The sequence below is a fragment of the Oncorhynchus tshawytscha genome, unplaced genomic scaffold, assembly GCF_018296145.1.
Source record: "Oncorhynchus tshawytscha isolate Ot180627B unplaced genomic scaffold, Otsh_v2.0 Un_contig_8019_pilon_pilon, whole genome shotgun sequence".
Lineage (NCBI taxonomy): Eukaryota > Metazoa > Chordata > Actinopteri > Salmoniformes > Salmonidae > Oncorhynchus > Oncorhynchus tshawytscha.
The window spans coordinates 27,501-42,500 of NW_024609552.1; the positions used below are offsets into that span (position 1 = coordinate 27,501).

General features: G+C 54.1%; 1 protein-coding gene across 1 annotated transcript in view; it reads left to right on the plus strand.

Moving 5' to 3' along the window:
• Nucleotides 1–15,000, plus strand: part of LOC112239784 (vacuolar protein sorting-associated protein 13B-like) — a 160,692-nt gene that overhangs the window by 19,783 nt on the left and 125,909 nt on the right. The window contains 4 exon segments of the mRNA XM_042315865.1: nt 9,025–9,221; nt 11,404–11,471; nt 11,474–11,608; nt 12,419–12,786. Coding sequence (XP_042171799.1) covers nt 9,025–9,221; nt 11,404–11,471; nt 11,474–11,608; nt 12,419–12,786 — 768 coding nt within the window.

Here is a 15,000-nt window from a genome sequence, read left to right on the forward strand (position 1 = left end):
TCCCTCCCTCCCTCCCCCCCCTCCCTCCCTCCCTCCCTCTCCCCCCCTCCCTCCCTCCCTCCCTCCCTCCCTCCCTCCCTCCCTCCCTCCCTCTCCCTCTCCCTCTCCATCTCCCTCTCCCTCCCTCTCCCTCCCTCCCTCTCCCTCCCTCCCCCTCCCTCTCCCTCTCCCTCCCTCCCTCCCTCCCTCCTCTCCCCCTCCCTCCCTCTCCCTCTCCCTCCCTCTCCCTCTCCCTCCCACCCTCACCCTCTCCCTCCCTCTCCCTCTCCCTCCCTCCCCTCCCTCCCTCCCTCCCTCCCTCCCTCTCCCCCTCCCTCTCCCTCCCTCTCCCTCTCCCTCTCCCTCTCCCTCCCTCCCTCCTCCCTTCTCCCTCTCCCTCCCTCTCCCTCCCTCCCTCCCTCCCTCCCTCCCTCTCCCCCTCCCTCCCTCCCTCCCTCCCTCCCTCCCTCCCTCTCCCTCCCTCCCTCCCTCCCTCCCTCTCCCTCCCTCCCTCCCTCCCTCCCTCTCCCTCCCTCTCCCCCTCCCTCCCTCCTCCCTCCCCTCTCCCCCTCCCTCTCCCCCTCTCCCTCCCTCCCTCCTCCCTAGGACTATGCTAAAGACTCTGGCATTAGGCAGGTTAATACCCATTATAATAAGAAACATTATAAAAATGTAAATGTCTAGTCTGTTCTGATCCAGATGTAGAAACACGATCTGTTTTGGATTCAGATGTAGAAACGCGATCTGTTTTGGATCAGATGTAGAAACACGATCTGTTCTGATTCAGATGTAGAAACGCGATCTGTTTTGGATCCAGATGTAGAAACACGATCTGTTTTGGATTCAGATGTAGAAACACGATCTGTTTTGGATTCAGATGTAGAAACACGATCTGTTTTGGATCCAGATGTAGAAACGCGATCTGTTCTGATTCAGATGTAGAAACACGATCTGTTTTGGATCCAGATGTAGAAACGCGATCTGTTTTGGATTCAGATGTAGAAACACGATCTGTTTTGGATTCAGATGTAGAAACGCGATCTGTTCTGATTCAGATGTAGAAACACGATCTGTTTTGGATCCAGATGTAGAAACGCGATCTGTTCTGATTCAGATGTAGAAACACGATCTGTTTTGATCCAGATGTAGAAACGCGATCTGTTCTGATTCAGATGTAGAAACACGATCTGTTTTGGATTCAGATGTAGAAACACGATCTGTTTTGGATTCAGATGTAGAAACGCGATCTGTTTTGGATCCAGATGTAGAAACACGATCTGTTTTGGATCCAGATGTAGAAACACGATCTGTTTTGGATCCAGATGTAGAAACGCGATCTGTTTTGGATTCAGATGTAGAAACACGATCTGTTTTGGATCCAGATGTAGAAACACGATCTGTTTTGGATTCAGATGTAGAAACACGATCTGTTTTGGATTCAGATGTAGAAACATGATCTGTTTTGGATTCAGATGTAGAAACGCGATCTGTTTTGGATTCAGATGTAGAAACGTGATCTGTTTTGGATTCAGATGTAGAAACATGATCTGTTTTGGATTCAGATGTAGAAACATGATCTGTTTTGGATTCAGATGTAGAAACGCGATCTGTTTTGGATTCAGATGTGTGATCTGTTTTGGATCCAGATGTAGAAACGCGATATGTTTTGGATCCAGATGTAGAAACGCGATCTGTTTTGGATTCAGATGTAGAAACGCGATCTGTTTTGGATCCAGATGTAGAAACGCGATCTGTTTTGATCCAGATGTAGAAACACGATCTGTTTTGATTCAGATGTAGAAACGCGATCTGTTTTGGATCCAGATGTAGAAACGCGATCTGTTTTGGATTCAGATGTAGAAACGCGATCTGTTTTGGATCCAGATGTAGAAACGCGATCTGTTTTGGATCCAGATGTAGAAACGCGATCTGTTTTGGATTCAGATGTAGAAACGCAATCTGTTTTGGATTCAGATGTAGAAACGCGATCTGTTTTGGATCCAGATGTAGAAACGCGATCTGTTTTGGATCCAGATGTAGAAACGCGATCTGTTTTGGATCCAGATGTAGAAACGCGATCTGTTTTGGCAACGTGGAGGAATATAATATCAAGTATCAGTGCTTTTTGAAAGAAGTGATTTCTGGGTAATTATCAGACACAGGATCTGATTTACACATCTGACACACAGGCCTCCGTCCACAGCCCTCTTCAGTCTCATGATATGATCTTATTCTCCAAATACTCACGCTCTGCTAAGCCAGGGGGGTTGGTGGGAGATGGGGGTTGGGGGTAGAGGGGGAGATGGGAGGTTGAGGGGAGATGGGGAGAGGGGGAGATGAGGGGAGAGGGGAGATGGAGGGGAGAGGGGGGGTGCACGTGGGGACTGTTAGAACAAAGATCTTTGTCATTAGCCAGATCCTCAACTCTCTCTCATTCTGATCCCATATTTCATTGATTTCAGCCCCCCGGCGCTCTCAGATTTTGATTAGCTTTTCTTTATATGAAAACTTCAGAAGGGCTCAATGAATTAATGAGTTGTTTTATGATATTTCTCAGAAGGCAGAGAAAGTACAGTTACAGGGAACGGAAATGCAGCCATAAAAAACGTTCCCGAAACAGGAACGACTCCGTTCGCGTCCAAAGAATTTAATTTACTTCTCATGAAGAGCTGGGTTGAACAGGGGAGTAAAGGGGGAGGAGGTGGTGTCATTTCTCAGGGCTCTAAAATTACCATGTGGCCACATGGAGAGAGGGGGTGGGGGCATGGAGCTGGTCTGAACTCACTGTTTCACTCTGGGCAGGACCCCTTTTATGCCTAGAGGGAGATGAGGGTGGGACAGGTGAACAGGACACAACTGGGATCCCTTTCTATTGGCCAGAATCGATGGATAAAGAGAGAGTGAGGGGGGCGAGAGAGAGAGGGAGAGAATGGTAGAAACAGAGAGAGAGAGAGAAACAGAGAAGAGAAACAGAGAGAGGAGAAAGAGAGAGAGAGAGAGAGAACGGTAGAAACAGAGAGAGAGAGAGAGAGAGAGAGAGAACGGTAGAAACAGAGAGAGAGAGAGAGAACGGTAGAAACAGAGAGAGAGAGAGAGAGAGAGAACGGTAGAAACAGAGAGAGAGAGAGAGAGAACGGTAGAAACAGAGAGAGAGAGAGAGAGAACGGTAGAAACAGAGAGAGAGAGAGAGAACGGTAGAAACAGAGAGAGAGAGAACGGTAGAAACAGAGAGAGAGAGAGAGAGAACGGTAGAAACAGAGAGAGAGAACGGTAGAAACAGAGAGAGAGAGAGAGAACGGTATAAACAGAGAGAGAGAACGGTATAAACAGAGAGAGGGAGAGAGAGAGAGAACGGTAGAAACAGAGAGAGAGAGAGAGAACGGTAGAAACAGAGAGAGAGAGAGAGAGAGAGAGAACGGTAGAAACAGAGAGAGAGAGAGAGAACGGTAGAAACAAAGAGAGAGGGAGAGAGAACGGTAGAAACAGAGAGAGAGAGAGAGAGAACGGTAGAAACAGAGAGAGAGAGAGAGAGAACGGTAGAAACAGAGAGAGAGAGAACGGTAGAAACAGAGAGAGGGGAGAGGATATTTCCTGCGTTGAACCAGGCCGCTGCACTCAGCCCTACTGTCCTCAGAGCAGATCACATGAACATTTGATCAAATCCAGATTTCCTGCATTTAAATAGTTGTGGTTTCACGACTGGTTCCAGGACCTCAGAGGGGAATTCAAACCCACTTCCATTAGTCAAAGACCAATTGTTGCCGTGCTGTTTTTACAGTAGGAGGGTTGGGTGGTGAGAGCGAGGGGGGAGAGCACCTTGGGTATCCATCCAGTGGTTCCCACCTGCAGGGGGAGAGAGAAGAGGGGAGGAGGGTGACTCCTTCTCACCTCCTCACCACTGTGTGGTCCTGTCCTGAATCAGAAGCAGGTGTCCTGTCATCTGCTTTCTGTCTATCTCTCTCTCTCTCTCTCTTCTTTCTCCCTCTCACCTCCCCTCTGTCTGTCTCTCTCCCTCTCCCTGTCTCTCTCTCTCTCTGTTTCTCTCTCCCCCCCTCTTTCTCCCTCCCCCTCCCTCCCTCTCTCCCCCCTCTCTTTCTCTCCCTCCCCTCTCTCCCTCCCTCCCTCTCCCCCTCTCTCTCTTTCTCCTTCCATCCCTCTCTCCCTGTCTGTCTCTCTCCTCTCCTCTCTCTCTCCCTCCCTCTCCCCCCTCTCTCTTTCTCCTTCCATCCCTCTCTCCCTGTCTGTCTCTCTCCCTCCCTACTCCCTCTCTCTATGGGGTAGTCAGAGACTGAAAACATGGAGTAAACATGGGTGCTGATTCCCAGAGATCTCAGGAGGTGAAGGAGAACAGAGTGATGATTCTCCAGAGATCTCAGGAGGTGAAGGAGAACAGAGTGATGATTCCCAGAGATCTCAGGAGGTGAAGGAGAACAGAGTGATGATTCCCAGAGATCTCAGGAAGTGGAGAACAGAGTGATGATTCCCAGAGATCTCAGGAAGTGGAGAACAGAGTGATGATTCCCAGAGATCTCAGGGGGTGAAGGAGAACAGGGTGATGATTCCCAGAGATCTCAGGGGTGAAGGAGAACAGAGTGATGATTCCCAGAGATCTCAGGAGGTGAAGGAGAACAGAGTGATGATTCCCAGAGATCTCAGGGGTGAAGGAGAACAGGGTGATGATTCCCAGAGATCTCAGGGGTGAAGGAGAACAGGGTGATGATTCCCAGAGATCTCAGGGGTGAAGGAGAACAGAGTGATGATTCCCAGAGATCTCAGGAGGTGAAGGAGAACAGAGTGATGATTCCCAGAGATCTCAGGGGTGAAGGAGAACAGGTGATGATTCCCAGAGATCTCAGGGGGTGGAGAACAGGGTGATGATTCCCAGAGAGATTCCCAACTCAGCCCTCTGTTCCTCTGTTAACTCAGCCCTGTGTTCCTCTGTTAACTCAGCCCTGTGTTCCTCTGGTAACTCAGCCCTGTTCCTCTGGTAACTCAGCCCTGTGTTCCTCTGTTAACTCAGCCCTGTGTTCCTCTGGTAACTCAGCCCTGTTCCTCTGTTCCTCTGTTAACTCAGCCCTGTGTTCCTCTGTTAACTCAGCCCTGTGTTCCTCTGTTAACTCAGCCCTGTGTTCCTCTGTTAACTCAGCCCTGTGTTCCTCTGTTAACTCAGCCCTGTGTTCCTCTGTTAACTCAGCCCTGTGTTCCTCTGTTAACTCAGCCCTGTGTTCCTCTGTTAACTCAGCCCTGTTCCTCTGGTAACTCAGCCATGTGTTCCTCTGTTAACTCAGCCCTGTGTTCCTCTGTTAACTCAGCCCTGTTCCTCTGTTCCTCTGTTAACTCAGCCCTGTGTTCCTCTGGTAACTCAGCCCTGTGTTCCTCTGGTAACTCAGCCCTGTGTTCCTCTGGTAACTCAGCCCTGTGTTCCTCTGGTAACTCAGCCCTGTGTTCCTCTGGTAACTCAGCCCTGTGTTCCTCTGGTAACTCAGCCCTGTGTTCCTCTGGTAACTCAGCCCTGTGTTCCTCTGTTAACTCAGCCCTGTGTTCCTCTGGTAACTCAGCCCTGTGTTCCTCTGGTAACTCAGCCCTGTGTTCCTCTGGTAACTCAGCCCTCTGTTCCTCTGGTAACTCAGCCCTCTGTTCCTCTGTTAACTCAGCCCTGTGTTCCTCTGGTAACTCAGCCCTCTGTTCCTCTGGTAACTCAGCCCTGTGTTCCTCTGGTAACTCAGCCCTGTGTTCCTCTGGTAACTCAGCCCTGTGTTCCTCTGGTAACTCAGCCCTGTGTTCCTCTGGTAACTCAGCCCTGTGTTCCTCTGGTAACTCAGCCCTGTGTTCCTCTGGTAACTCAGCCCTGTTCCTCTGTTCCTCTGTTAACTCAGCCCTGTGTTCCTCTGTTAACTCAGCCCTGTGTTCCTCTGTTAACTCAGCCCTGTGTTCCTCTGTTGAACCCTCCTAATTCACCTTGTCATTAGCAGAACGATGGACCTTTCAGGGTCGTAACTGGACTCGTGTTCGTGTGGTGACTTCAGACAGGCAGCAGAGAGAGAGAAGTGGTTCTGGACGCCCCTCATAACTATTATCTAGCGTGAGACGGGTCAGCACTAACCCAGCTGGGCGTTGGCCCCACCTAATGCAGTGAAACAACACGGCCTGCCCATGTGGCGAATCAGATCACACACCTGACCTCACTGTTCAGCAAGACTTCAGGCCTGCCCATGTGGTAATCAGATCACACACCTGACCTCACTCAGCAAGACTCCCACACACCTCGTCACCTAGTGGCAACCTATCTCCTATGTAGTGCACTACTTTGGCTTCTGGTAGCTCTGTGCAGTGTACTACGTAGGGAATAGGGTGTCATAGGGCTCTGGTCTATCCCCTATGTAGTGCACTACTTTGGCTAGGGTGTCGTTTGGGACAAAGGTGCAGTATTTCTAGAACGGTTAGGGAGGCGTCTCGGAGAACGTCGTTCTAGAACGGTTAGGGCTGCGTGTCGGAGAACGTCGTTCTAGAACGGTTAGGGAGGCGTGTCAGAGAACGTCGTTCTAGAAAGGTTAGGGTGGCGTGTCGGAGAACGTAGTTCTAGAACGGTTAGGGCTGCGTGTCGGAGAACGTCGTTCTAGAACGGTTAGGGAGGCGTGTCGGAGAACGTCGTTCTAGAAAGGTTAGGGTGGCGTGTCGGAGAACGTAGTTCTAGAACGGTTAGGGCTGCGTGTCGGAGAACGTCGTTCTAGAACGGTTAGGAGGCGTGTCGGAGAACGTCGTTCTAGAACGGTTAGGGTGGCGTGTCGGAGAACGTAGTTCTAGAACGGTTAGGGAGGCGTGTCGGGGAACGTAGTTCTCTCCCCTCCCACCTCTCCTCTCCTCCCACCTCTCTCTCCTCCCACCTCCTCCCACCCTCCTCCTCCCACCTCTCCTCTCCTCCCACCTCTCCTCTCCTCCCACCTCTCCTCTCCTCCCACCTCTCCTCCCATCTCCTCCCACCTCTCCTCTCCTCCCACCTCTCCTCCCCTCCCACCTCCTCCCAACTCTCCTCTCCTCCCACCTCTCCTCCCCTCCCACCTCCTCCCAACTCTCCTCTCCTCCCACCTCCTCTCCTCCCACCTCTCCTCCCCTCCCACCTCCTCTCCTCCTACCTCCCCACCTCCTCCCAGCTCTCCTCTTCTCCCACCTCTCCTCCCACCTCCTCCCACCTCTCCTCTCCTCCCACCTCTCCTCCCCTCCCACCTCCTCCCAACTCTCCTCTCCTCCCACCTCCTCTCCTCCCACCTCTCCTCCCCTCCCACCTCCTCTCCTCCTACCTCCTCCCCTCCCACCTCCTCCCAGCTCTCCTCTTCTCCTACCTCCTCCTCCCAGCTCCTCTCCTCCTACCTCCTCCCCTCCTACCTCCTCCCCTCCCACCTCCTCCTCCCACCTCCTCTCCTCCCACCTCCTCCCAGCTCTCCTCTCCTCCCACCTCCTCCTCCCAACTCTCCTCCCACCTCCTCCTCCTACCTCCTCTCCTCCCACCTCCTCTCCTCCCACCTCCTCCTCCCAGCTCTCCTCCCACCTCCTCCCACCTCCTCCTCCCAGCGCTCCTCTCCTCCCACCTCCTCCTCCCAGCTCCTCTCCTCCTACCTCCTCTCCTCCCACCTCCTCCTCCCACCTCCTCTCTTCCCATCTCCTCCTCCCAGCTCTCCTCCCACCTCCTCCTCCCAGCTCTCCTCTCCTCCCACCTCCTCCCAGCTCTCCTCTCCTCCCACCTCCTCCTCCTACCTCCTCTCCTCCCACCTCTTCCCAGCTCTCCTCTCCTCCCACCTCCTCCCAGCTCTCCTCCTCCCACCTCCTCTCTTCCTACCTCCTCTCTTCCACCTCCTCTCCCCCACCTCCTCCCAGCTCTCCTCCCACCTCCTCCTCCCACCTCCTCCCAGCTCTCCTCTCCTCCCACCTCCTCCTCCCACCTCCTCCTCCCACCTCCCTCCTCCCAGCCTCTCCTCCCACCTCCTCCCAGCTCTCCTCTCCTCCCACCTCTCCTCCCCCTCCCACCTCCTCCCAACTCTCCTCTCCTCCCACCTCCTCTCCTCCCACCTCTCCTCCCTCCCACCTCCTCTCCTCCTACCTCCTCCCCTCCCACCTCCTCCCAGCTCTCCTCTTCTCCTACCTCCTCCTCCCAGCTCCTCTCCTCCTACCTCCTCCCCTCCTACCTCCTCCCCTCCCACCTCCTCCTCCCACCTCCTCTCCTCCCACCTCCTCCCAGCTCTCCTCTCCTCCCACCTCCTCCTCCCAACTCTCCTCCCACCTCCTCCTCCTACCTCCTCTCCTCCTACCTCCTCTCCTCCCACCTCCTCCTCCCAGCTCTCCTCCCACCTCCTCCCACCTCCTCCTCCCAGCGCTCCTCTCCTCCCACCTCCTCCTCCCAGCTCCTCTCCTCCCACCTCCCTCCTCCCACCTCCTCCTCCCACCTCCTCTCTTCCCATCTCTCCTCCTCCCAGCTCTCCTCCCACCTCCTCCTCCCAGCTCTCCTCTCCTCCCACCTCCTCCCAGCTCTCCTCTCCTCCCACCTCCTCCTCCTACCTCCTCTCCTCCCACCTCCTCCCAGCTCTCCTCTCCTCCCACCTCCTCCCAGCTCTCCTCCCCTCCCACCTCCTCTCTCCTACCTCCTCTCTTCCTACCTCCTCTCCCCCACCTCCTCCCAGCTCTCCTCCCACCTCCTCCTCCCACCTCCTCCCAGCTCTCCTCTCCTCCCTCCTCCCACCTCCTCCTCCCACCTCCTCCTCCCAGCTCTCCTCTCCTCCCACCTCCTCCCAGCTCTCCTCTCCTCCCACCTCCTCTCTCCTCCCACCTCCTCCTCCCAGCTCTCCTCTCCTCCCAGCTCTCCTCCCACCTCCTCCTCCCAGCTCTCCTCCCACCTTCTCCTCCCAGCTCTCCTCTCCTCCCAGCTCTCCTCCCACCTCCTCCTCCCAGCTCCTCTCCTCAGCAGGAAGCAGCTCGTCAGGTCAACAGCCATTAGTTCTGATGAAATAATAGAGGTCGTGAGATTTTAGTTGTCTGGGGGTTCTTGTTCTGCAGGTGCCGTGCAGCCTGGAGTATTGGGACGAGCTCCAGCACGCCTTCGTCCCCTACCGAGAGTTCAGCCTATCAGAGAGTAGCGCTTGCGAGCTGACCCTGCCCAGCCTGACGCTGACCAATGAGCAGAAGGATCTGGTGACCTCTGACCTGTGGAGGATCGTCCTCAACAACAACCCAGACGGAGGAGACGAACAGAGGTGAGGGAGACGATTAACACCTGATTCTACGGTGTGTGTGTGTGTGTGTATCTGTGTGTGTGTGTGTGTCTGTGTGTGTGTGTCTGTGGTGTGTATCTGTGTGTGTGTGTGTGTGTGTGTGTATCTTTGTGTGTGTGTGTATCTGTGTGTATCTGTGTGTGTGTGTGTGTGTGGTTCAGTGAGCCAGTACAGTGCAGAACGATGAGCAGCACAAAAGCCTCTGTGTGTCAGTCCACATCTGGGAGCGAAGGTTGGGAGGGAGGGCAGGAGGGAGGCAGGAGGGAGGGAAGGCAGGAGGGAAGGTGGGGGAGGCAGTGGGAGGGAAGGCAGGAGGGAGGGAGGGAAGGTGGGGGAGGCAGTGGACCTGGCCCAGGTTCAGATCAACCTATTGACATTTCCCAGCACACCAAGTGGCTGTCAGGGCCAAACAGATCCCTTTCAGCTGACCTTGAGGGGGGGGGGAGGGAGGAGGGAGGCAGGAGTGATAGAGGAGGGAGGGGAGGACGGGAGAACTGAGGCGGTGTCTCTCTCTCTCTCTCTCTCTCTGTCTCTCTCTGTCTCTCTCTGTCTCTCTCTGTCTCTCTCTCTGTCTCTCTCTCTCTCTCTCTCTCTCTCTCTCTCTCTCTCTCTCTCTCTCTCTCTCTCTCTCTCTCTCTCTCTCTCTCTCTCTCTCTCTCTCTCTCTCTCTCTCTCTCTCTCTCTCTCTCCTCCCTCCCTCCCTCCCTCCCTCCCTCCCTGGGTTTAGGGCCTCTCTATGTCAGCTAACTGCCAAGCCTACGTTCTGTGTGTTTTTAAGGGCTCCTGAGAAGCAGAATGGGAGGAATAAGAAAACATGGCATGAAGAGAGGAGAACAACAGAAAACAGCAACTCTGTGAAAAGCCAACTATACAATATACATGTGCATTTCATTACAGTCTCCAGTATATTTCCTTTATTGTCAATGTGTGTCCCAATTGACAGCTTATTCCCTGTATACTATGGACCCTGGTCAAAAGTAGTGCACTACGTAGGGAATAGTGAGCTATTTGGTCATAAGGTGGATCATAGTAGCAACAAATTAAACAGCCAATGGTCCTTAAGTTCAGTCATCATCCATGACACCTTGTTAATGTCCCTCCAGCCCAGTCCTCCTCCATGACACCTTGTTAATGTCCCTCCAGCCAGTCCTCCTCCATGACACCTTGTTAATGTCCCTCCAGCCCAGTCCTCCTCCATGACACCTTGTTAATGTCCCTCCAGCCCAGTCCTCCTCCATGACACCTTGTTAATGTCCCTCCAGCCCAGTCCTCCTCCATGACACCTTGTTAATGACCCTCCAGCCAGTCCTCCTCCATGACACCTTGTTAATGTCCCTCCAGCCAGTCCTCCTCCATGACACCTTGTTAATGACCCTCCAGCCCAGTCCTCCTCCATGACATGTTAATGTCCCTCCAGCCCAGTCCTCCTCCATGACACCTTGTTAATGTCCCTCCAGCCAGTCCTCCTCCATGACACCTTGTTAATGTCCCTCCAGCCCAGTCCTCCTCCATGACACCTTGTTAATGTCCCTCCAGCCCAGTCCTCCTCCATGACATGTTAATGTCCCTCCAGTCCTCCTCCATGACACCTTGTTAATGTCCCTCCAGCCAGTCCTCCTCCATGACACCTTGTTAATGACCCTCCAGCCCAGTCCTCCTCCATGACATGTTAATGTCCCTCCAGCCCAGTCCTCCTCCATGACACCTTGTTAATGACCCTCCAGCCAGTCCTCCTCCATGACACCTTGTTAATGACCCTTGTTAATGTCCCTCCAGCCAGTCCTCCTCCATGACATGTTAATGTCCCTCCAGCCAGTCCTCCTCCATGACACCTTGTTAATGTCCCTCCAGCCAGTCCTCCTCTATGACACCTTGTTAATGTCCCTCCAGCCCAGTCCTCCTCCATGACACCTTGTTAATGTCCCTCCAGCTCACCCAAGGATAGTGGATAGTGTTCTAGAACAGGATAGTGTTCTAGAGTGTTCTAGAGAATAGTTCTGAGGTGAATACAGGACTGACTATAGTGAAATAGGTGCTGTTCTCCTCTTTCCCTCGGTCAGACCGGGAGGCAGAAGACATATAGTAACAACATACTGGAAGTGTCTTTCTCCTCTCCCTCCCAGTGAGTCAAACTTTAATTATTTCTTTATGTATCTCTTTACAGTTCTGACAGTGAGTCAGGTTCTCAGCAGGGTTCCTCGGGGTCCCAGCTTCTGCCCTGTGACCAGCTGGTGTCCCCACGGCGCTGGCAGCTTGTACCCGTGTCGACTCCTGCTTCGCCCCCTGGTCCGTGCCCTCCCTGGGCGTGTCTCTCACCCTGGCACAGATACAGCTGCACCTCTACCACCATTTGGAGCAGCTGGGCACAGGTACTGTAGCACCGCCTGGAGCAGCTGGGCACAGGTACTGTAGCACCGCCTGGAGCAGCTGGGCACAGGTACTGTAGCACCGCCTGGAGCAGCTGGGCACAGGTACTGTAGCACCGCCTGGAGCAGCTGGGCACAGGTACTGTAGCACCGCCTGGAGCAGCTGGGTACAGGTACTGTAGCACCGCCTGGAGCAGCTGGGCACAGGTACTGTAGCACCGCCTGGAGCAGCTGGGCACAGGTACTGTAGCACCTCCTGGAGCAGCTGGGTACAGGTACTGTAGCACCGCCTGGAGCAGCTGGGTACAGGTACTGTAGCACCGCCTGGAGCAGCTGGGCACAGGTACTATAGCACCGCCTGGAGCAGCTGGGCACAGGTACTGTAGCACCACCTGGAGCAGCTGGGCACAGGTACTGTAGCACCGCCTGGAGCAGCTGGGCACAGGTTCTGTAGCACCGCCTGGAGCAGCTGGGTACAGGTACTGTAGCACCGCCTGGAGCAGCTGGGTACAGGTACTGTAGCACCGCCTGGAGCAGCTGGGCACAGGTAGTGTAGCACCGCCTGGAGCAGCTGGGCACAGGTACTGTAGCACCGCCTGGAGCAGCTGGGCACAGGTACTGTAGCACCGCCTGGAGCAGCTGGGTACAGGTAGTGTAGCACCGTCACACAAAGTGGAACTTTCCAGAAAATCACTTTTGGTCTTTTTTTGTTGTTGCTATTTTCTCGTGTTTCATCTGAAGTCGTTCTCATACTATTGTCCCTTTAGTTATATATTAGATTCACACACATCTCCTCTGTCCGTCCGTCTCCAGCGCCGTCACGTCGACTCCGCCCCTTCCTGCCGGACAGGAAGTTGCCCCAGGAGCAAGAGTACCTGGTCATCGGGGCACAGGAGCCGCGGCTGTTCCTCCGCCAGTGGAGTGGCGGCGGTAACGTCAGCGCCACCCGGCTCTGCCAGGAGATCCAGTTCTCCACCGAGCTGGACTGCAGACTGTTGGAGTACCGGAACTTGACTTGGCTCTGCCTGCTGCAGCCGTTCATACTGCAGGGTCAGGCTGCGGTCACACGCTGCTCCAACAACGTCCTCCTGGACGGGAACGTCTTCGTAGACCCGGTCTTCATCAACATCAGCCAGAACACCGTACACAGTCTGGATACAGCCCTACGGGGCTGGCAACAGGTGAGCCTACTGGTATATACTGAGTTAGTCTAATCCTAATCCTAACGTTCATCACCATCAGTCTGGCAACAGGTGAGACTGCTGGTATATACTGAGTTAGTCTAATCCTAATCCTAACGTTCATCACCATCAGTCTGGCAACAGGTGAGCCTACTGGTATATACTGAGTTAGTCTAATCCTAATCCTAACGTTCATCACCATCAGTCTGGCAACAGGTGAGACTGCTGGTATATACTGAGTTAGTCTAATCCTAATCCTAACGTTCATCACCATCAGTCTGGATACAGCCCTACACCCCCTGGCTACCTCCTCTAATCACTAGACTACCCCCTCTAATCACTAGGCTACCTGCCCCCCTCTAACCGCTAAGCTACCCCCTCTAACCGCTAGGCTACCCCTCTAACCACTAGGTTACCCCCTCTAACCACTAGGTTACCCCCTCTAACCACTAGGTTACCCCCTCTAACCACTAGACTACATGCCTCCCCCTCTAACCACTAGACTACCCCCTCTAATCACTAGGTTACCCCCTCTAACCACTAGACTACACCCTCTAACCGCTAGGCTACCCCCTCTAACCGCTAGGCTACCCCCTCTAACCACTAGACTACCCCCTCTAACCACTAGACTACCCCCTCTAACCGCTAGGCTACCCCCCTCTAACCACTAGACTACCTGCCTCCCCCTCTAACCACTAGACTACCCCCCTCTAACCACTAGGCTACCCCCTCTAACCGCTAGACTACCTGCCTCCCCCTCTAACCACTAGGCTACCCCCTCTAACCGCTAGACTACCCCTCTAACCACTAGACTACCCCCTCTAACCACTAGACTACCTGCCTCCTCCCCTCTAACCACTAAACTACCCCCCCTCTAACCGCTAGGCTACCCCCTCTAACCACTAGACTACCTGCCTCCCCCTCTAACCGCTAGACTACCCCCTCTAACCACTAGGCTACCCCTCTAACCGCTAGCCTACCTGCCTCCCCCTCTAACCACTAGGCTACCCCCTCTAACCGCTAGACTACCCCCTCTAACCACTAGACTACCCCCTCTAACCACTAGACTACCTGCCTCCCCCCTCTAACCACTAGGCTACCTGCCTCTCCCCTCTAACCACTAGACTACCCCCTCTAACTGCTAGGCTACCCCCTCTAACCACTAGACTACCTGCATCCCCCTCTAACCACTAGACTACCCCCTCTAACCACTAGGCTACCCCTCTAACCGCTAGACTACCTGCCTCCCCCTCTAACCACTAGGCTACCCCCTCTAACCGCTAGACTACCCCCTCTAACCACTAGACTACCCCCTCTAACCACTAGACTACCTGCCTCCCCCTCTAACCACTAGGCTACCTGCCTCTCCCCTCTAACCGCTAGACTACCCCCTCTAACCACTAGACTACCCCCTCTAACCACTAGACTACCTGCCTCCCCCTCTAACCACTAGACTACCTGCCTCCCCCTCTAACCACTAGGCTACCTGCCTCTCCCCTCTAACCACTAGACTACCCCCTCTAACTGCTAGGCTACCCCCCTCTAACCACTAGACTACCTGCATCCCCCCTCTAACCGCTAGAGTACCCCTTCTAACCACTAGACTACCCCCTCTAACCCATAGACTACCTCCCTCCCCCCTCTAACCACTAGACTACCTGCCTCCCCCTCTAACCACTAGGCTACCTGCCTCTCCCCTCTAACCACTAGACTACCCCCTCTAACCACTAGACTACCCCCTCTAACCACTAGACTACCTGCCTCCCCCTCTAACCACTAGACTACCTGCCTCCCCCCTCTAACCCATAGACTACCTCCCTCCCCCTCTAACCACTAGACTACCCCCGCTAACCACTAGACTACCCCCTCTAACCACTAGACTACCTGCCGTAGTGTTCTGGTTCTGGTTCTGGTGCTGTTTTAAAGCCGTAGAGTCCAGGTTCTGGTTCTGGTGCTGTATTAAAGCCGTAGAGTCCAGGTTCTGGTTCTGGTGCTGTTTTAAAGCCGTAGAGTCCAGGTTCTGGTTCTGGTGCTGTTTTAAAGCTGTAGAGTCCAGGTTCTGGTTCTGGTGCTGTATTAAAGCCGTAGAGTCCAGGTTCTGGTTCTGGTGCTGTTTTAAAGCCGTAGAGTCCAGGTTCTGGTTCTGGTGCTGTTTTAAAGCCGTAGAGTCCAGGTTCTGGTTCTGGTGCTGTATTAAAGCCGTAGAGTCCAGGT